This window comes from Bemisia tabaci, chromosome 2 (genome assembly GCF_918797505.1).
Source record: "Bemisia tabaci chromosome 2, PGI_BMITA_v3".
NCBI classification, from domain to species: Eukaryota; Metazoa; Arthropoda; class Insecta; order Hemiptera; family Aleyrodidae; genus Bemisia; species Bemisia tabaci.
In genome coordinates, this window is record NC_092794.1 from 36,452,786 (window position 1) to 36,476,784 (window position 23,999).

At 37.8% G+C, this 23,999-nt stretch overlaps 1 protein-coding gene across 14 annotated transcripts in view; it reads left to right on the forward strand.

Annotated features, from left to right (window-relative positions):
• Window positions 1-23,999, forward strand: part of LOC109043408 (kelch-like protein 5) — a 221,482-nt gene that overhangs the window by 127,487 nt on the left and 69,996 nt on the right. For all 14 annotated transcript variants that reach the window (XR_011899325.1, XM_072297234.1, XM_072297235.1 and 11 more), the window contains 2 exons: window positions 9,344-9,439; window positions 11,354-11,543. Coding sequence is in view for 13 of the 14 variants with exons in the window: in XM_072297234.1 (XP_072153335.1) it covers window positions 9,344-9,439; window positions 11,354-11,543 (286 nt within the window). In the remaining variant the exon portion in view is untranslated. The remainder of the gene's footprint in view (window positions 1-9,343; window positions 9,440-11,353; window positions 11,544-23,999) is intronic.

Here is a 23,999-nt window from a genome sequence, read left to right on the forward strand (position 1 = left end):
AAGAGCCAAAATGCTGCTAAGAAAAGTCACAGAAAGCAAAGGCGACTTGGATCTTGCTATTTTGGAATATAACAATTCTCCTATCCCAGCTCTTGGAGCGTCTCCTGCTCAACTGCTAATGAATCGAGTCCTCCGAACAAATGTACCAGTGTCTCAAAAAGTTTTGGTCCCTCAGATCATCAATGTCTCAGAAAAAATGAGGGAACATCAGAGAAAAACAGAGAGTCACTATAACCAAAGTAGTAAACCTAAACAAGAGTTTCTAGAGAATGAAAAGATCTTCATTAGAGAACAAGATAACCGCTGGTATCCAGGGAGAATAATTAAAAAGTTGGAAGCTCCAAGATCATATCTAGTATCTAAGGAAGACGGGGGAACCATTGTACGAAACTCAAAATTTCTAAGGAAAAATTATTGTAATTCTAGGACAGAAAACGATGTTAACCCCTACTTGTTTTATTTACCACAAGGGAACACTGATAATGAACATAACATAAATGCTGCTAATCAGGTTGCTCCAATTCAAACTTTCAATCTGGCTCCTCCGATTAAAAATCCAACTGAAAATTCCCTTAACTCTGTCTCATCAGATGACTCTAGTGAAATCACTGTAATTGAACCTAATGTGCCAAAAGAAAAAGTCACAAATGAGGAGACAGAAAGTACAGATGAAGAAGATTTTTTGGGATTTGAGACAGAACCAAGCACTTCAACACCTAAGGAGGTCATAAATATTAATAAGAATAGCCCATTCAATCAAAAATTAAGACATGGTGGACGAGGTATTCCCAAAAAACTCGGAAATGACTTTGTAAGGAAGTGAAATAATTAGAGTGCTACCTGATGTACTAATATAAAAAAAACTGTGTATCAAAGCAAGTTACTACTCATTTCTTCCTGTGTATTTGCCTCGTGAACAATGTTCAATCTATTTAATTGTGATATTGATTTAATTAATGTATAAAATGAAACTAGTCAAATGAAATACCAATTTAAAAGTACCTATGACTGGGGTTCCCACCCCTAACCTTTGTATTGTAATTATCTCAAGTAAATTAGTGGTAACATAAGTTACTCAATACGCCCAATAGCGACATTAAGTGTATCTAAGCCAATGGCTACATTAATAATTCATTACGCCCAATGGCGACATTAGTAGTTTCTCAGCCCAATGGCTACATTAATAATTCATTACGCCCAATGGCGACATTAATAATTCATTACGCCCAATGGCGACATTATTAGTTTCTCAGCCCAATGGCTACATAAATAATTCATTACGCCCAATGGCGACATTATCAGTTTCTAAGCCCAATGGCTACATAAATAATTCATTACGCCCAATGGCGACATTATTATTTTCTCAGCCCAATGGCTACATTACTAAGCTCCATACAGCTTTATTTTGCTCAGAAAGCAACATGAATGTGGAAATATCCCACACATAATCACGCACCAAGTGCTTTCTTTAAAAAAAAAAAAAAAAAAAAAAAAAAAAAATCGGGAGGTGCAGTAAGGCTATGTGGCATCATAGCCTTACTCAATAGGGTGTGTGCCCGACCTGGCAACGGGGCACCCACAGACAGACTGGCTACTAGCCAGATCCAGCCCCTTCCTGTTCAAGTCGTGATTTCGTTATAATCGTTATAATAAACATCTTTGAGTGATCATCAGCGTCTCATTTATTTCGGCTACCGACCCACATCAATGAGTGCTGTAGGGGCGAATCAACTGCTCCGCTTCAAGTTCCTCGGATACTGAACAAAAATGCTATACCTACCGTCCGAGTTCTGGGCCGATATTCATAACCCAAACTGAATCCAGCTTCGATGGGATACTGATCGCTGAGTTGATTGAACACGGGATTTTTGAGCTTAAAGAACTTTGCATCTTGGACATGAAATTTTGAAATAAATCCATGAATACGCATGTTTATTAACGAAAAATACCATGGGATCCTGCATTCCAATATATTCCAATTTTCTAAGCCTCTTGTAAAAGTCAATTTTTTAGGCTTCATTGAGCTGCCACCATCCTGGATCTTATTTTTTTAGAAAATTCGTGCATATTCGTGTTCCAAAGCCTATGAGGTATGCGGTATGCGGAGGTATGAGGTATGCTATGAGGAAACTCGAAAATCAATATGACAGCCCTTTTTATTGAACTTCTACCTACAGTGACTCTCGATAATTCGAAATTGAAGGGAATCGGCTTTTTCTTCGAATTAGCGAGGTTTCGAAATAAAGAGAGTTCGAATTAAAGAGATTCCATGTGGAAAAATTTCGAATTAGAGAGGTTCGCATTATAGAGGGAAGGCGCCATCTGAATTCGAATTATACAGGGTGTCCGGAAGTTAACGTACTTAACTTTCAGGATCGCTTTTTCGGCTCAAAATAAGACTTTTTTTTCCTATACACATATGCCCGAAAACGCCTCATACGTGAGCTATGCGCTTCCAAAGTTGCCATTTTTTTTCGTTCAAATTAATATAGCTCCTCGTCTTTTTTTCATAGGTGGTTGAAACTTTGTTTTGGGGGTATTTTTTAGCGCTCTATTCATTTTTTGTGTTTTCAAGGACGTACGTCTTCGAAAAATGACGTCACAAGCGTTCCCGAATTTGAAAATTGCGATAACTTTTTTGGTAGATGATATTTCGAAAAACGGATTACGGCACGTGAAAGAGCGTAAAAAATCAAGGGGTCAGGGTACTGCACAAAATTTTCCAGAAACGCGTTATTTCGACGCAAAAGAACTTTGAAAAATTTTAAGATTTTCGAAGCTCCTTGCTGTGTAGGCAATTTTTCCTACAAGGATTGAAAAATTGCCTACAGAGCAAGGGGCTTCGAAAACCTCGAAGCTATTGAGACGGCTCCCTCACACTTTTTCCAGGCTTGGGACTGGCCCGAGCATCATCCTACGAAAATTGCGGTTAGGCGGCGATATTTTTGGTATCAAATATCCACCGAAAAATCATACTCGGAGGCTTATCGAAAACATGGTTTCAAAGTGTGGTAGTTTCGTAGCATAAGTTTAACAAGTCATGCTTAATAATTACTTGTGAATGCTCGGGGCGGTTTAAAAGGTTTTTTTTGTTTTTTTTTTTTTGGTTTTTTTGCATAACAAATGGACGATATCAACAGTAAAATTGAATGGCCCAGTTCACCCACAGGTTTTGTTCAAAATGGGAGCCGTTTACTGCAACGCATGCGTTGTATCTTTTCAAGAGAGACGTTGTCGTCGCTTTTCTCGAGTTTTTCGTCGAGCCTTATCGAAAACATGGTTTTAAAGTGTGGTAGTTTCTTAGCATAAGTTTAACAAGTCATGCCTTAATAATTACTTGTGAATGCTCGGGGCTGTTCAACGCCGCTCCTCTCAATGCAGAGATTCGTGATATCTGCTCTGCACTTATTCATCGAATTTCTTATTTCATGTTCAATGGCAGATCTTGTAAGTACTTTGGGTGCAGTGAAAGGTTCGGAGATTAAATTCAATTCATTTACTTATGTTGATGCTTGCCAATGTGTGTACTGTCGCTCGAAATGATTACCCACACAGTAGCGCGAGAATAGCTAAGAAGCGGATTTTTTCGTATTAAAGAAAAGAAACAACAAAGAACAGTAATTAAACCAAAAAAATGCGGATAAGTTACCTCCAGTGAGGGGGGGAGGGGGTGTTCTGCATTAGTAAAAGAACTGCCTCGTACAAAATTTCAGGCCAATTGATCAACTTTCAGGGGTCGCATCAGCCGAATTTTTTAAATAATTTTTTCAGTGGGTAGAAATTCTTCATTTGCACTCCACAAATGTGCATTATGGTCTCTCACAACCTCCCATAGCACGTGGCAGCGTTATGATGAGCGCTCGATCAGATTAAAAATTGAATTCTGATGGTTTTTTCCTCCTCACATTTTGATATACCGATTTCGCAGCACATCAATAATCTTGCAGTTGCAATCAATGTCTTATCATTGTTTCACTATTTGAATATCTTCATCGAATTTCGACTTTGTCAAAGTATTTCTTTTCATTGAGAAAAGCACGCACTACGGATTGCATGAGATACTGCACGGAGAAAAAAACTTCGTGCGTGGGACCCAAAGTTTAGGTCATATGGATCTCTGAAGTTTTCGGATTGAGCATCCGAACACTTAAGGTCTAGCTGCTGAGGTTTGGATCACACATCCGAAACTTCAGTTCTTACATCTAAAGTATTTCAGATGTGAGAACCGAAGTTTTTCGGATGTGAGAACCGAAGTACTTCGGATGTGAAAACCGAATTACTTCCACACTTTGAAACCATGTTTTCGATAAGCCTCCGAGTATGATTTTTCGGTGGATATTTGATACCAAAAATATCGCCGCCTAACCGCAATTTTCGTAGGATGATGCTCGGGCCAGTCCCAAGCCTGGAAAAAGTGTGAGGGAGCCGTCTCAATAGCTTCGAGGTTTTCGAAGCCCCTTGCTCTGTAGGCAATTTTTCAATCCTTGTAGGAAAAATTGCCTACACAGCAAGGAGCTTCGAAAATCTTAAAATTTTTCAAAGTTCTTTTGCGTCGAAATAACGCGTTTCTGGAAAATTTTGTGCAGTACCCTGACCCCTTGATTTTTTACGCTCTTTCACGTGCCGTAATCCGTTTTTCGAAATATCATCTACCAAAAAAGTTATCGCAATTTTCAAATTCGGGAACGCTTGTGACGTCATTTTTCGAAGACGTACGTCCTTGAAAACACAAAAAATGAATAGAGCGCTAAAAAATACCCCCAAAACAAAATTTCAACCACCTATGAAAAAAAGACGAGGAGCTATATTAATTTGAACGAAAAAAAATGGCAACTTTGGAAGCGCATAGCTCACGTATGAGGCGTTTTCGGGCATATGTGTATAGGAAAAAAAAGTCTTATTTTGAGCCGAAAAAGCGATCCTGAAAGTTAAGTACGTTAACTTCCGGACACCCTGTAGAGGGGCAAATGGACGGATTTACGCCAAAAGGTCTTTAGGTCAAAGGCCAAGCTCTTTCAGACACCCAGGTACATAAACAGTTGACTTTGAATTGTAGAGGGAATGTATCGTCTTATTTCGAATTATAGAGGGAGGCCCATATTTACTTTCCACACTTCGAATTACAGAGAGAATTTTCGTCGCAATTTCGAATTATAGAGGGTCGCACCAGCTTAAAAATTTCGAAATAACGAGGGGAGAAAAATACATTGATTTTTTTCGAATTATCGAGAGATTTTCAAGAGAAACAGACTTTCCTTCGAATTAACGAGGTTTTGGAATTATCGAGGTTCGAATTATCGAGAGTCCACTGTATTACAGTTTTTCTCCTAATTGGCGTAATCTTGGCCACCGCCATTTTCGATTTGAAAATTTCGAAAATACTCATGCATATTCGACAATTCGTGTCGTTCGCCAACTTACGGCTAGAATTTTGGCCTCACAGCCCGTAGTGGGACGGAGGGAAGATCGCGAGATCCGACCTTATTGAACATTGCCGACCTACAGCCAACCCACGGGGCGAGACCGAGAATCTCGAGGTCACGGCGCACATTGGTTCCAGGGCCCGATCTAGGTGGCATTAATTAGAATATCACTGATGATGACATGTAATATATGTTTCTAGAGGTTCTTTGGGTCACTAATTATGAATTTGAAGTCAATTTGACCGTATCAGTTAGCATAAGGTGGTAAATTTGCATTTAGCTCGAAAATTCATACTTAATACTGCATTACTAATATTTTAACATGGCTTGGTTCCTGGACTGATATATTTTTCAACTTTTTTTTATTGATCATCAAAAACTATCGATGAACTTACGAGGATTTGTCCTCTAATTACTAATTTTTTTGGATGGGGGGGGGGGGAGCAATGTTGTATAGCTTTGTGAACAAGGAATTAGTATGGTAAAATATACCTAGTAAATTTTGTGGTTTCCTTGAGGACTATCAATTTCAGTACCAAAGAAAACGATTTATTCCACTAATCGAGTTTTTCATACTGTGTGGACAAATCAGCGTAAGAAGAACTCTATTTGAACCTCAACGCTCGCTGATTTATTAATTCGCAGCGCTTTAAAACCAACATGAATTTTGAAGCTTTTTAATTTAATGGTACAATTTTGCTATCAGAATTATTATGTTATCAAAATAACTATGAATTAAAATTTGATCTCCGTCAATAATTTAAAAAATACTTTTAAATTCATATTACGCGGCAATTTAAACATATGTAACAAAAATATTCTACTTGAACAAGAAGTATGTTCACTCAATGAAGGAAAGCAGAAACCAAAATTAATAACAAAGTATTTTGAAAGAAAAATGATTCCTGTCTGTAAGAGCAGGAAAATATTCATAGGTATAATACTCGTATTTCATTACGCAGCAAAAAGAGTGAGGTGTCACATTTGCTTTTTTTCCCTATTTAAACAAAATATATGAAGTTGTGAGCTTGCGATGATTTCAGAGCCTTTCAAACCTGAGAGAATAAAAACACGAAGAAATCATGAACCAAAGAAAGAAATAAGCATTCGTTGTTAAGTCAGAGGACATTTACTCATACAATCACGGAATAATGCGCGAGGAGTGCAGTAAGCTCCTCTCCTGTGGAACAATGCTATGTCTATGGGCCTCTCTAAAGGTAAAGACAAGGTGAAAAACAATTATCTAAACGATTGTGAGGATTCAAGAACCCACGCGACCTGTATTTTGAGTCATATTGTAAAATTTCCAGTCAAAAAACGGGAACTGTCTTTAGTCTATGGGCTTCTCTATAGGTATAGACAAGGTGAAAAATAATCATCCCAATGATTGTGAGGATTTGAGAACTCACGTGATTTGCAAAAAATGCAGTAGGTATTCATATCCTCAAAGATCTGGAGTCTGCAGTAAGCTCCTCAGTATGTCAATTCTTCATTTCTCGAAGACCGGTTTTGGGATTTCAAAGTGCGCTAACGTCCAGGGACGCAAGTATGCGCAGAATTTTTTTGCTCCGAAATCAAGTGTAGGGTTAGCACTAACTACTACAGTCGGTCTGCACGTGTGCGAACCTACGCATAACCTTTATTTTGAGCCATAATTGTAAAATTTCCAGTCAAAAAACCGGAGCTGTGCTAAGTCTATGGGCTTCTCTAGAGGTATAGACAAGGTAAAAAACAATCATCCTAACGATTATGAAGATTTGAGAACCCACATGACCTGTCAAAAATGCAGTATTCTTCTTCCCAAGGATCTGAGGTCTGCAGTGAGCTCCTTAGTATGTTAATTCTTCATTTCTTGAAAGCCGGTTTTGGAAATTCAAAGTGTCCTAACCCCCAGGGACGCAAGTATGCGCAGAATTTTATTGCACTAAAATCAAGTGTAGGGTTAGTACTAACTACTACAGTAGGTCAGTATGCGTGCGAACCGGCGCAAGACATTCATCTAGAGCCATTTTTGTAAAAATTTGCTTGAAATTAGTAGAGAATAACGCTATGTCTAGCGGCTTGTCTAGATGTATAGACACGTTTTTGAAGGATAGTAAAAACGTATAAACCTTTGACATGCCTTATATTTTTGATACACCATAACAGGACACTTCACATTTGCATCTATTTCTGTATGATGAACTTCAAATCATAGGACCAAACAGTAAACACTAAAATCTGGTGTGAGTCCGCTCGAAAGTACCTCGCGGCCTCACCTCTAGGTGCATATCATTTCCTCATTAGTGATCCATTCTTCATGATATTTGGCCAAGGTACTCTCTAGAGTATGCACTATCAATCTGTGGTGTCAAATTTTAATTTTTGCAAAATTCATTTTTTCGAATTAATGCCACCTAGATCGGGGTCTGGGAACCAATGTGCGGCGCGGCGGACCGCCAATTATTTTATCATCATTATATTACAGCTCTAAGCGCGCCTAAAAATTGCCGGAAATTCGCAGGAAATTCGTGCCAGGAATCCCCCCGCGCGACGCACCGCGCAGACCCAGCGACACCGCTCACCGCTCCCAATGACAGCCTCCCTCCTCCCGCGCGACCCGCCGTGCAGGTCCACCGACCGCTCTCCGATTGATTCTCGAATTTTCTCGAAAAATCGATTGGTGTGCCATAGAATATTCTGGAAGGCTCTGGAACATTCCGACCCGGGCAAGATATTCCGGGCGCGCGAGGCGTGCCCGGAACAGCTATTATACATAACCCGTGCCTCTAAAACTAAAATAAGAAAGAACGAGGTAATAATCAAACGAACAGGCAGAATAAAATGAAACAGCTGAATGTACCTTAGGTTGAAGAAAAAACACTTAAGAGACAAATTTAATTTAAACAGGCAAGTAAAAACTAAGAAAAAATGAAAACAAAGAGATCTGGATAGGAATGAATCAAGAAGGAGGAAGTCGTGACAGAGATCCAAATTTTTTTCAAACCACTTGAAGGGGCCAAGTTTCTCGCCCCCAAAAGACTGTGGTAGGAGGCTGCTCGCATCTTGCAGCTTTGAAAACAAAAATAATATAAATAACCCTTTAGAATAATATTTGTAGTTTCTGGGAAAAATCAAAATTATGTCAATTCGCCCATTTGCTGCCCGCTAAGCCACAGCTTTCAGTGCCATGCAAAACCAGGGGGCGACCCCCAGACGCCAAACTCTCGTGCTGCAAGTGATCTTGGCTTTCTTTACGAGTCACATTACTTTTACCATCACTTTGAGCAAGTTAGAGAAAGGCTTAGAAACAGCTACCGCTTGTTACCCTGTGACACTCTCCTAAAAGTCCAAGAATATCCTATGGAAAGTTCTGGATATTATGTGGGAAGGGCCTGAATTCACTCGTACATCATTTAGAGAAAATTTGAGAGAGTTTCAGAAAGTTCCAAAAAAACTGCCGTCGTCAGCTACCTTGTGACACCTTCCGAAAAGCGGCTAATTCTAGAAAGTTCTGGAAAGGAATAATGAACGTCTCCTTTACTTATGAGTCACTTGGAGAAAGTTCTAAAAAGTTCTAGAAATAATTACTACTTTTCGCCTCATGGTATCTCCCGTAAATCTGGGAAAAGTCCCAGTAGAGAGAGCCGGAGGTCCAGTCGCCGGTGATTCGTGGACTGAACATCAGTGGACTCTCTGCAAAGGCTGGACTGGGCAAGAGATTTGAGGGCTGCAGGGACAGTTCAATTATTTTGTTTTTACGTTATTAATTAACACAACATGAAGCATTTCTGCCTTGTGTTGAGTGACAAAAAGGTGGTTCTGATATAAATATGCGTAAAAATTTTTATTCCATTCAATTTGAGGGCGGAAAACTGTATATGCTTAGCCCGAATTGTAAACTTCTTACTCACGTCAAAATTTTCTAATTGTGTTTTCAGGCTGTGATGATTTGGATTAGTCATGATAAAATCAACAGGAAGGAAGGTGCCGCACGGTTGCTGGAGCTCGTGAGACTCCCACTTATTTCTCCCTCCGTAAGTTTTCTCTTTTTATTAGTGTATTTTCCGAGGAAAAGACACCATTGCATTCTCCCATGATGTCGGACTCAGACCTGAGACATTGTGAAGAGCACCGATCATGGGTTGTAGATCAGGAAAATATATGCTATTGTACGTATGTATGTATGTATGGTTGGTTGGTTGGTTGGTAGATACGTTTATTTGGTGCTTTTAATAATTGAGCCATTAACACCTTAGAGGAGAGATGAAAATATAGTACAGAATTTGAAAATCTAAAAAGTAGGGGTCACAAAAAGGTAGTACAAAATTAAGAGTTAGGGTAAGGATAGAGCACATTAAATTTGGAGATTAATTCGTTTGAAAAAGAGAGAGATTTCATGAAAATACTTTGAAAGGATGGTATGGAGATCAGAAAGTGGAGGGAAAATTTTGGATCTTAATTGTTAATATGTAGGGCAAGACTTGCCTTGCTGTTAAGTGGCGGCTCATTTATGTGCAAAATTTTAACTTTTGTTTTTTGTTTTTTCTCGGCGTTTGAAAAAGGGAATGTGAAGCCCGAAACGTCCCGTCCAAATTACTTTTATTTACAGCCTGTACCCCGTGTTCCTCTCATTTCATTTACATTTTTTGGGCTGATTAAATTGTTACCCATACTATATGTATGTATGTATGTATGTATGTATGTATGTATGTGTGTATGTATGTATGTATGTATGTACGTATGTATTTCTGCCTTTTTAAGAGTTTTCGATTTTTGAGTAGTTATATCTTTCTTACATTGAAAGATATTTTGACCAAGTTTTTTGTATTTAGTAGAGACTCATTAAAACTGCTATTCTGCGAGAAAAAAATTGAAATTTGAGGCAATAGATTTTGAGGGGTGGGGCTTGAAAGTGGTGGGAGGTCAAATCTTGTCCACTCAATAACTCAAAAATCTCCGGCTGTTTGTGTGCTAAGGAGAAGGCCATTTTAATTCTTAGTTTTATGTTCAATGATACAATAAAGCAGTCAATTTGCTGTCACCTTTTCAAATTGGTGAAGTGGCCAGGCAAGGGCTCATACAATCATCAACATGGGAGCCACTTGTAATATAGGATTATCCTGTATTGTTCTAATTTTCTGAATTAGTTTCAACTAACTAGCTTTAAGTAACCTTTTCTTTGACCCCCCCTTTTTTTTCCTTTTCCTACTCCTGGATCTTGCGTCGGTTACTCGATCTGAGGGATTTTATCCCTTGCTATCGGCACCTTCCTCGAGGTCCTTTGCTCTCGTGTTGGAGACTGATTCAAGGGACATATCCCTCGCCATCGCCTCCTTCCCCGAGGGCCCCCCCCTTTCCTTTCAGGATATTTCTCAGGCTACTTTACGAACCATTACAATATCATCTCCTTTTAAATGATGAATCCAAACGGTATTGCCATCAAATTTTTTGGGTGCCCGATTTTTTTTTTTTTTTTTTTTTTTTTTTTTTTTTTTTTTTAGGGAAGGAGTGACATTTTTTGGATTGAGCCGAAATTTTGTACAAAAATATTATTTTTGTTTTATTGGAATCGATATGAGACGATACTTGATACCCTTGGCTAAGGTGATATCTCTACTTGTTGCTCAATGGTACGACCGCCACGGACCTCTTAGAGTCTATATCTCAGGAGCATCTGAAAGAGCAATGACGTCAAAGATGTCAGTGCGATGCCAGGTGCTTCAAGGTAAATGCTCCAAGACGTTAATATGCACGCTTGAGCTTGCATCTGCAAAAGCAACGGCTCTCGACCCAAGGTGATGGACGCATCATGAAATGCGGACATAGAACCGTAGACTCCTTGGCTCGCCATTCCATGACAATCTTCTGTTGCTGTCCTTGGTGCATGTTCTAAATTGTTTTTTCTTTCTCATTATGTTTTCATAATGATAGGGGTATTTTTTGTTTAGTTCATTGCTGATTTGATCGAGCCGGAGACAGTTTTCCGTGATGATAAATATTGTCAAGATTTAATCATGGAAGCCATGAAGTACCATTTGTTGCCTGAGAGAAGGCAATTATTGCAGTCACAGAGAACTCGGCCACGCAAATCCACTGTTGGAGTCTTATACGCTGTTGGAGGGATGGAAGTTACCAAAGGTTTGATATTGTCATGAACTTTTGTTGTAGCAAGCATATTGGAAATGAGAACATAGAGGATTAGACTATAGACACGAGCAGTATTAAGTGAAGTACATTAGCAATTGCAAATTAGAGGATCTTACAAAGATAAGAATAAGGGAGTGGTTAGCACCAATCGTGCACTCGAATACGTACTACCAACTTGAATAGGTCCTACCGATATAACACTAATAGAACAGGGACAGATTGTATAAGTCCAACATTTCTCCTCTACCTGGCCAATAAAAAAGAAATCGCAGGCTGAAGAAAATATTATACAAAAAGATACAAGAAATCTAAGTGCCTGTATTAAAGGATTTCAGTTCATGATTAAATCAGTAAACAATTGAACAAAAAGAGTTTAACTGAACTATATTTAAGGATTTGGCTCTCTTCCTTAGAAAGATATTACATTAAAAAAAAATTAATTTATCAGGCCAAAACCTTTCACGCAAAAATTTAGTTTGGAAGCTGGAACTGGTTTTGTGAGAGCGTCAGCAATCATTTCATCATCGGGTACATAAGATACTTTAATATTCTTGTTTTTTATCTGTTCTCTAATGAAATGATATTTCACGTCAATATGCTTGGTTCTTCGATGGAGAGTAGGGTTTTCTGATAAATTTAGAGCACTTTAACTATCACACCAAAAACACTTCAGTGTAAAAATGACCCGCCAAGCTAAAAATATAAATATCCGTCGCCCAAAATACGATGATATCACACAAGGTAGACGCCAAGTAAAGTTCATGAATACAAATTTTAAGTTTCTCCTCCCTCCAACATTATTACCGGAAAAACGAAAATTATAGACAAAAAAAAATAATTTAAAAAAACCGATACAAATTTATCATTTTTTTTGTACAATTGTACTACAAAAAATGATAAATTTGTATCGGTTTTTTTAAATTATTTTTTTTTGTCTATAATTTTCGTTTTTCCGGTAATAATGTTGGAGGGAGGAGAAACTTAAAATTTGTATTCATGAACTTTACTTGGCGTCTACCTTGTGTGATATCATCTTATTTTGGGCGACGAATATGTATATTTTAAGCTTGGCGGGTCATTTTTGCCCGGAAGTATTTTTGGTGTGATATCATGAAGTTTTTCGTATAAATGATCACAAACAAATAAAAGGAGCAGAATGGTCTGATTTTTATACATTTATTTCATTATCAAGAGTGGCGGTAGCCAACCCCGGTCGAGGAAAATGACGTCCTACTAAAGTCCCGATAACAAACGGGTGGCAGACACTCTTAGTCATAGGCAACTCCCTTAATCTGAAAATTTATTCGGTTGCTATTTGACTGCAGCCTAAACGACAGCACGGATTCCTACGATCTTGGTGTCTACGGACGCATCTCAATTAGGACTACCAAGTGGAAGAGTTTCATTAAGATCCATTGAGTTTTCAAAAAGTTATAAGCACTCAATGACTCAAAACGAGGAAAATTTTACTTTTTACTTTGCCGGGAAATTTGAATTTCAAGAGTCCAGGGTCCTGAGAAAGTCACTCAAACTCCGCGATAACGGTAAACCTTAGACCCATAAAAGTGGGTACCTAAAGAATCGCCATGTTACCGCGTCCACGGGTTTTTACAGTTTTTTAACATTCCTAGTGTTCTAAAAGAGAAATTACGGAAAATACGACTAAACCGACTGAAACCTACCCGTCATGACCATCTTTGACAACAGATTTCTAGCTTACACGGCCATAGATTGTAATAAAGCCTATATAAAGGGCACTCCTTGAAGATATAAGGATTTCATTTCGCCACATAAAATAGGGCTTTATTGCACGGATAATCCAGCATCTGCTCCAATCGTTCAAAATTTTAGCTATAATATTTGAATTTAGAAAAAAAAACCAGTGGTGGTTCAATGCCATTGGTTCATTCTGTTCAGGTCCGTCTGAGTTTCGGGAACGAAACGTCGTCGATTATACCAACCTCCAGCTACTGTATTTATTTGTGAATAATGAACAGATTTAATTTAAAAGTTAAATTCATTTTAGATCCTAACTAATATTACACACTCATATTATTACGCCCACTTTTATCCCGATACACTGCTTCATTGGTTTCTTAAAAGTTTTCAAGTGATTTCTGGTCGATCGTTACCAACCTCTTTAACTAGTTGTGAATAGATTTACCTAATTTGGATAAGAGTTTAATTCTTTGTAGATGCTAACTACTATATTTACATACTCATATTATTACGTCTCACGTGTTCTACTGGAGCCCGATATACTATTACCTCAGTTTCTCTTAAAATGTTCAAGTGATATCTTTATTTTATTGAACGATATGTGACAAATTTTTAAGTGAGGTTATGTCGTCATGTTTATGTCAGTACCTGACCTAAGCGATAGATGTAATTCCGGTAAATTACGTCAACGAAATTACACCGACATTGTGCCAAACTCTCCAAAGGAAGCAGCATTTACATCACAGAATGTATTCTCACTACTAAAGTCTAAAAATTACTGGAATATGAGCCTCGGCCTTCACATGCGACTGTCACTGAACTTCAACCAAAATTTATTCGCTCTATATCTTGCCATCAACCTATGTGCTCTGGAGTGATAATGCTTCTCTGAAGTGTATGTTATTTACATTAAGAACATGTTTCCTTCATGATTTATCTTGGAATCCTCCTATCTCTTCTACCGTTCTTGTTACGCGTGGCTTGTGTACCTGAGTAAGTGAGGCACAATTCCATCCCTTTTCGGAACAGTTCAATCATAGGTCAACTTAATGTCACACAATCAAAGGTCTTTGACTGTGAGCATTTGCTCAACTTGGTTTCTTCTGAGTCTCTGTGATTTTGCGTCAGGAGTTGTTAGAAACTTCATTTTGCCCAACAATGTATAACAAGGTCTTTAATGAAAGGTATGTACCCGTTTTATTCTCATAATTTCATAAGTTGATGATAAAAATACAATGAAGGCTTCATTTTCTTGCATCAATTGCTGTGTGAAATGGGTGCGTCCATTCCTCCTCTATTTCAACGCGTTACAGAATGTATTGCTCATCTGTTTAGAGGACTTCAGTATTAAGATACGTAGGTACGTGTTCCTGCCTAGTTCCATTGGAATAAGTGTGATCATGTTAATCAAGGCTAAATACAATTAGACCCCATGGTATCAATGTAATCATAAATGCCTCTCCACTCTTACCAACTAGGTATGGCATATCCTCCGATCAACAGATGGGATTGCCGTCTCAGTACGAGGGTGAGCCTACGAACCCAGGTATGGTGACCGTAAGTACCGCTCTGGCCTCTCACATTCAGATGAGCCTTTTTTTCTAATGAACTCATGCCAATACTTAGATCTCCAGACTTATTTACTGCATTAAGAACACGTAAGATCATAAATCAAATAGGTCAAGTCAGTTGTCAATCTTTATACCAAGTGCAGGTACCAACATAATTTTTTGTTATTGGGTGGACAAAAGACACTAGCTGCAACGCAGCGATTCATAGATCCAATTGTTCCCAACCGATCTGTGATTTGGCGTCAATCCTTTGGATAAAAAGATCACGATATTTCCATTATTATTAATTAAAAACATCATTTAATTTGACAACAGTTCTGTTTGCGTTTCCCACTGTCTGAAGTTCAGTAAAAATAAGGACTCAATTGTGGTGGTCACATTCTTCATGATGCAGTTACTTCTCAACCAATGAACACCAGATTCGTTTCATACTTAGAGTTCGCCTTGTAGGATCAATTTTTGATTGGCTCTTGCATTTCGGTTAAAGCGGAAGACTGAGTATGAACCATGGAAGGAAGGGTACAACAAGAAACAAACGGAACGAGAGAGGGAATATAAGTAGGAAATGGTAGGAAAGCAACAAGAGCAAAATAAACAAAACCTCGAAAATAAGAAGGCAAATTTTTATACCGACGAATTTCTACTTCAATCTTAAAATACATTCTCCTGGAAACCCTTGTTCTTTTAGTGCATTTTTCACGATATTCTTACTATTTGCTGCTATACTGTTCTACGTTAAATTGAGACATCGGTCTCATTTCAGTGAAAACTAAGTGCACTCTGTGTCACTGTGCCATTTCTTACTTTGTTCATTCATTGTTTGTGTGTGTCTTCATTTATTTAGGTAAAATATTTTGCTTTATTACATTACATATTTTTGCATGAGAGGAAGAGTACATTTTACATGCCAACAATTTCTGATCGTAAAAGCTGTAGGTGTGTCTTGCTCTTTATACGCATTACCTCTTGTTGTATAAGTTGAGTTTTATCTGTTTACGCAAATTATTTGTACTCGTGTAAGTTGAGTCCTACCCACTTTACTCAAAGAATTTGCAGTAGCGTAAGAAGAGTTTTACCTCTTTACGCGAAAATCTGTACTCGTGTAAGTTGAGTCCCACGCTCTTTACACTAAGAATTTGCATAGCATAAGAAGAGTTTTACCTCTTTACGCCAAAATCTGCACTAGTGTATTTTGAGTCCTACGCTCTTGACACTAAGAATTTGCAGTGTCATAAGCTGAGTTTTATCCTTTTATGCAAAGAATTTCTAATTGTCTAAGTTGAGTTTCTTGCTCTTTACACGTATTATCTCTCATCGCATAACTTGAGTTTCACTCTTACTTAATGCAAAGTATTTCTAATCGTATAAGTTGTGTTCTCCATACGCATTATTTCTCATCGCATAACTTGAGCTTCACTCTTTATGCAAATAATTTCTAATCGTATAAGTTGAGTTCTGCTCTATATACGCATTATTTCTCATCGCATAACTTGAGTTTCACTCAAAATAATTTCTAATTGTCTAAGTTGAGTTTCTTGTGCTCTTTATACGTATTATCTCTCATCGCATAACTTGAGTTTCACTCTCTATGCAAATTGCCTTCAATTGCATAGATTGTTGAGTTGTACACAAAGTTCCGTTGACTCCCTGGTCATCAGTCAATTTTTAGAAAGACCTGGAGCAAGGTAAAACTGCAATGCCGAGCAAAGCACAACAGCAGGCGAAAGCTTAAAGGAAATAAGCGCAGCATGCTACTAAGCAATCAGATGTTGCGCTTCCTACAGTTACTGACGATCTCAACTATTGGAACAACCCTCTTTCGACTTTATTTTTAGTTGATAAAAAGACAAAGAAAGTCAATGAGAAAAAGATCCTATCATAAGTTACGGAAGGCTCTTTCAAAATGTAATCATTCCTCAGGTGAAAATCCACTTGAACCGGAAGATGAGTCACCATCTTGTGTTTTGGAAGGAGCCTCTGTTGCTGAAACTGAATACGTCAGACTTCCAGTCATTCAAAGTCAGAGTCAGTCAAAACCTCTATCACAACTAGACTGCATTTTGCAATTTGGACCTATCAATTCCAGCCTGATTAAAAAAACGTATGTGCTATTAGTTTCCCTATGCACATAAGTGTTTTTTCAGATGAGCCAGAATTTATAGGTCCAAATTGGAAAATTCAGTCCATATTGTTCTCCTGATTTTGCGTCTGTTCGCCTCCAGGATCAGTTGAGCAGCCATCCAATTTCTGGGTCTTATGTTCAACCCCCCAACTCAACTCTTATGTGGGTCTTCTTTTCGTGCTTCCACCATGCGTGAATTATCCATAAACTGCTTTGTCCAATGGTAGTTGGTGAGGATAGAAGCAACTATAAGGGGAGATGATGGAGGTTGCTTTATATTTTTTTTATGACACTGGAGCTTACACGCATCAAAGTAGCGACTAAATAAAAATGTCTAGAAAGAAGCTGCGAGACGAAAACTTCTTACTTTTACTAGACATCTTTCAATGAAGCTCCTTTTTTACAAGGTCTCATAGCAAAGGTTATGAGAAAACAAATTGTACCACTAATAGAAAAACGGACAAAAAAAATCATCTGAATAAATCATTTTGTCTAAAATTGATTGGCGAGGATAGAAGCGACTATATGGGGAGATAAGGAGGTTGCTTTGAGAAATTCAATAAAACTACAGGTAATAAATGGTCTATTTCACCGAATACTTCGGTTTTGCTAGCTCTTCGTATAGACAGACCTTTAGGTACTTATCCACCCAAAAACGACCTGATAAAAACTACAAAAACCCTCAAAAACATTTTTCGGGCAAAAAATCCGGTCGAGGAAATTGACGTGTCACTTCCTTTTAATCAAGTATAAGATAGGCAAAACCTTTGATGAATTCCCAAGGTCCACTAAGACTAATAATTAATCATCAAAAAGTTCCAAAAACTTACTCGAAAGGAAAAAAATAAAATGAAAAATAAATCCCTTGCCAAAAATAAATAAAAAACCGATTCTGAGATAATTCCCTCGAATGAACTTGAAATCACAAAATCGGTCGAGAATGTCAACTGAAATTTTTCCCCCTTCAATTATGAGCTCCGCAACAAGCGTGACTCGCTTGTACCTTTTCATACAGGAGCCGCACGAATTCATCTCTTCTTCTCTCCTCTCCTTCCGTCCATGGAAAGAGGTCCAACATTTTCCGGATTTACTGACGCGACAGGCTGCGGCTCGGTGCGTAAACATGGGTGAAATACTAAGATTACACATAAGTCAGAGAGAAACACGTACAACCTGTCGACTTAAGTGGGGCTCATTCCGGTAAGGGACTCAACTCCTCCACTATAACAATTCCACTAATAATTTTTCGATTCAGAAATCCCCTCACTCGTCCGGACCTAACGTGTCTGTCGAAATGTCATCCAATGGTACAGATGTATCCTATACTTAATTGATAGAGTATAAGAGCAATTATTACTTACAACCTACCTACCGTCCAAAGCAAATGGTAAGCTCCCTTTAAAAAAAATCTATGTTTCAGGTGAATCATGTTTCGAAAAAGTCTAACATGTGGTTATGGAAAAATTGGTCGACTGCATGCAACCGACTTGAAGCCGACTTCAGGGATAAGAAGGCATCGATTCACTCAGAGCATCGAGCTGCAGCCGGTCGCGTCAGTAAATCCGAAAAATTTTGGACCTCTGTCCATGGATGGAAGGAGAGGAGAGAAGAAGAGAAGAATTCGTGCAGCTCGTGTATGAAAAAGTACAAGCAAGTCACGCTTGTTGCGGAGCTCATAATTGAAGGGGAAAAAATTTCAGTTGACATTCTCGACCGATTTTGTGATTTCAAGCTCATTGGAGGGATTTATCTCAAAATCGGTATTTTATTTATTTTTGGCAAGGGATTTATTTTTCATTTTATTTTTTTCCTTTCGAGTAAGTTTTTTGGAACTTTTTAATGATTAATTATTAGTGTTAGTGGACCTTGGGATTCATCAAAGGTTTTTGCCTATCTTATACTTGATTAAAAGGAAGTGACACGTTAATTTCCTTGACCGGATTTTTTGCCCGAAAAATGTTTTTGAGGGTTTTTGTAGTTTCAATTTAAGAGAGATTTGAAAACTTCTGCAGTGTCTGATAAGGTAGGTATTGATGAGCACTTGAAAGGTACCTAATTAATGAAATATAATGTAATTTCTTAACATTTTTAAAGCAAATTTTTAATAAAAATATTGGCCTTTTAGCACCTTCCTCGACTCAAGACCTCGTTTGGATCATCTCCAACTTTCCTCAAGTTACTTTCGCTAGAGGAAGTCTCGAGATTTTCGTGAGGAAGGTCTGAGGAAACTTTCAAAAAAGTGATGATTCTTTTTTCTGGCTGTAATGATTATTCATCAGATGGGCGAGAAATAAAAGTGTAGAAGGAAATTTTTTCTCAACGTCTTGATACTCCTTCTTTTTCTAGAAACATTTTCAAAAAATTAAGCTACTTTTCCCTTTAAAGAGAGACTTGAGGTCATGGATGTCCACTTTCATCCGGGCTTTCGATCATTCATCAAGTCATACTGAGTTGCTGTATTCTTATTTCCTTTTCAAAAACGACTTAAGAGAACTCCAGTCTTACTTCTGAAATGACTTGAGTGACATGCTTTTGAAAACGATATAATTTTGCCTTCATTGCCATTTATGCACTTATTTCGTCAAAAAGGATGTGAGTGGTCTGAGGCTTTTTGCCTCATAAACCTATGCACATTCTGACCAGAAAAGACGTACGTGGCTTTTGGTCAATGTTCTAGAATGGCTTAAGGGGCATTTTTTTTAAACGAGCTAAGTCATCCGATCCTGTATTTTTATTGTTAAAGTAAGATGTACAAACTAGTTTTTTTTTTTTTTTTTTTTTTTTTTTAAACATGAGTTGAGAGCCATGCTTTTTCAAAACGACGTAAGTTCTGATTGGTCCGTAGTTAAACTACCCAACACTGAATTTTCGGTTTTTTAGTAAGAAAAATTTCTGAGTAACTCATTATTCCTCCATTCTTTCCTCTCATCTCTAGGCGCCTCTCTACAAAATAAACACAAAAATTAACACATCGGATCAAACGTGACCATACTTTTTCAGTCAAATGAAGCCAAGAAAGGATAAATAATGGATCTCAGATTCCCAACAACTGAGAAATGAGTCTCAGAGGAACATACTTAAAAATAATTTCCACTGGTTAGGCCTCCAAAGAAATGAACTCCTTGAGAAAATTGGAATTCACCTATCAGGCAAAATCCAGTGATAGCATGGGTACCTGGTATTGCTAAAATAGTGATGAACTATTTGAAAGCATGCAAAAGGACACTAACAAAAATATGGACACTCATCCTTTGACATTGTGCACCTTGCCCCTCAAAAAATAAAAAAAAATGTTACCATAAAAACCAGAAAAGAAACGAATTAATGAGAAATGTTTTTAAGGCAGGGTAGAATTAAATGAAAAAATAAGAATTACCTACTTGAATAATCTATTCACAGATCCTGAAGTAACACAGATCAATTTTGTCTGTCAAAAAAAATCATTTGATTGAGGAATTCAAATGTTTCTGAGGAGAAAGAAAGAGATCACTTTTAATTTATGAGTACCTTCACCAAACTTATTATAGCAAAGCAGGTACTCAAACGAAAATACATGTTTCAAGTCAAGGTTGACAAGGAGCTTAAAAGAAAAACTCTGTGCTCTGGAAGAAGGAAAGTTGTAAAGCATGATGTCATAAATACTCACAGGAAATTGAACTCTTTCCACGCGATATTGTAGAAGATTTGAAGGATGAGAAGATACATGGATAAGAGAATTCAGAGGCTGATGTGTTGTGTTGAAATTGACTGCTGTGGTCAATCAATCCATGGTCTCCGCAAATTTTTGAATATCAAATCAGCGGAGAACCATGATTTTTGAATGAAACAGCCATTAGATACCTAGGTACACAAACTGACAAGGTAAATTGCTTTCTGAAAAGGCAGCTATGAATTGGCGATCTTTGTAATTTCTTGAATATGATGCTTGATGAGAATAGCATTCAAACTATGTCCCTTTGCTGCGACGATTAGCGAATATGACTCAGTAAGTACAGATTCTGGGTTCACTTAAACAACTTAGGGCCGGGATCAGACCACGCACATCTTGATTTCAAAGAAGTTTAAGCACTTAGCGTACCAACCCAAAGAAAAGCATCATGATAACAAAGTCCTTGATTATGCAATCAGTTGTGCGCCTGATGCTGTTAAAGATTGCTCATCGCATGTTGAGACTAATGTCATTTTCTGATCAGCTCTGAATCAGCACCACTTAATAACACGTTAATACATGGTAATAGATGGCACCATTGGCGAAATGTGACAGAAACAGTACAAGAGCTTTATATAAACATACACCCAGCGAGCTCTACAACGCAACGCTTACTAGAATAAGATAGATTTTCATGAGCGATACGAAACACTTAATGCAGACAATGTTCATGAATTTAGAGGTCAAGTTGAAAACTAATAGTAAATCATGTTCAGTATCTGGAAGACGAAGAAACATATCATCGTCATAGTCACAAATCAGTTTAATACAGTATTGAGTGCTAAACATTGACTCAATAGAACTTGCGCTTGTGAAAACCAGCTGCCAACTCGACGAATCACAATCAAGTGAGGATATCGTTTATGATGTTTGATAAGTTACCTGAGAGAAAGAGATATTCCTTCGCTATAAATCATATGTAGATAGTAGGAATGAAATAATAAAGCATGGGGTTTCATGGCTAGTACGTAGTTGAGATTGAGACGCGGATGTTTGGATGTGGCTACACCATCAACTTTTTCCGGAGAATAGGTAAACCACGCACTTCCGAAAATTTCCATTCAGAATTCATGATTGAATAAAGGTACATGATGATGATGAAAATAAATAAGAGAAAACAAAGGCTTAGTCAAGGCATAGCAACAGTATAAAGGGGCGCTAGGTCTGTAGTCTGTATCAGCTGTTTCCTCAATGACGATTGGGGTCTGGTGGAGGCTTCAAGTGCTTGAACTATGATTATTTAGGACTAAATCACATGTAGAAACATATGAACTACAGATAAAAAGAATTAATAACTTTAAAACGATTACAATTCACACGATTTTTGACAAATTTGACACTGAACACTTGTGATAACAATAACAAAACCATGAATGGCCGTCGTGCCGCAATTGCGCATGCAAACTCTAGCGTCAGGAATAACTTACGACCCGGGAACTTATGAAAGGAGTCGCTAAACTTTAATTTGACGCACTTTTCCGTGACAGTTATATTCCGAATAAATTCCCAAATTGTTCTTTTATTGACACTGAAAGAGTTTATTCAAGTGTTTTTGTTCTGGTTTGATAAAAAAAAGCGCGCTATTAATGAGAATCGGCAGCTACTTCAAGGCCAGGAGTTCTAGAAAACGAAGGAAGTCCGGTAGCGTTTTATAATCTTTAAAACGTCATATCTCCGTCAATAATAAGTTTTGAAAGATCAGACACCAAAAGGTATGGCCTTTGAATCTTAAAGAATCATCATGCCAAAGTTCAGCATGATCCTTTGAGTAGTTTTTTTGTTACAGGGGGGCAAAAGCTAAAAAACAGCGAAAATCGGCAATTCCTAATATTTTCTGTATATTATACCGTCTGCGGACAGTTATCGGGTTATCGCCCCGCGTATGTGATCTGTGTATCTGAAGTAAGAAGAGGCTTCAGATCAGATACAGAAGTAGAAACGGGTTTACAATCTGCCATGTTGTATTGCTTCAATAAGTTTAAAATTTAGTTCTTGTGGCCTAATTTAATTTCACCCTGCTCTTTATTCCTTGAGATCTTCAGACCAAGGCAATTTGTAGCTTCACCTAAGTTTCGAAATTTGAAGATTTTAACTAGATCACAGCGCAATTTGTCGGCTTCCTTCTTGTGATTGTGGAAAATGAAGAAATCATCGACATGCAGGGCAATAATGATTATTTTGCCATCAAGTTTCTTGAAGTAAACACAGGGTGAGATTGTTTATATCCGAGAGTAATTAGGGTTGTGTGAGCTTTTTCATTTAATCATCTAGCAGACTGTTTCAGCCCATAAATTGCCTTTTTAAGCTTGAAGATTTTATTTGCAGGCACGTTCATTCCTTTGGACGGTTTTAAGAATAGATTTTCTTTCAAATCACCATTCAGAAAAGCTGTTGTGACATCTTGATGAAGTATGTCCAAATCAAATTTTGCCGCTAAAGCAAATAACAAGCGCATAGTAGAATGTCTCACTACTGGAGAGAAGGTGTCTTCGAAATCAATACCTTCTCTTTGCGAGAAACCTTTTGCCACTAACCTGGCTTTGTAGTATTCGATTTTACTGTCAGGGTCTCTTTTCAGTTTATAGACACGTTTGGTACCTACAACTTTGGAGTCCTTAGTCTTGTCCACCAATTCCCACACATTGTTTTCTTGGAAAGATTCAATTTCTTCTTGCATCGCTTTCATCCACTTTTCTTTGTCGCTGCAGTTGATGGCTTACCTGTAAGTTTCTGGAACTTCATTCCTGTTGAATTCTTCAGCATCATGGAACAGAACGTAATCCTTAGTCCATTCAGGAGGTTAATGATCCTCGGCTGTTTTTCCTCATTAACTGTTGACTGAGACGATTTTTCTTCTGTTGGAGAAAATAGTTCTTCTTGTGAGGAATCCTCATCATCTGTGAACAATTCAGGAATCATTTTGCTAACCATGTTTTCATCAGCTTCCAGGGAATCTTCAGATAAAGTTTTGCTTGTATTAGCATCACTGTTGTCTTCGAGAGAGTCACTAGAAATATTACTTGTAGATATTTGTTGATTGACTTTTAATTGTGGCACAGGAAAGCTTACAGTTGTATTTATTTCAGTTTCAAGAAGAGGTTGTTGGGAAGTTGTAGTTGATGAAGTTGATTTCTCAGCAGAAAGTTCTGGGTATTGGAAAATTTCTTGTGCATTACTTGTATTTTTCGTATTATTATCGAAAAATGAGGATTCATCGAAAACGACATCCCGACTTATCTTGAATATTTTTGGATTCTTAGGGTCTGTTAAGCGATATGCCTTAGAATTCTCACATATTCCTACAAAGATCATAAGTGTGGATCTCG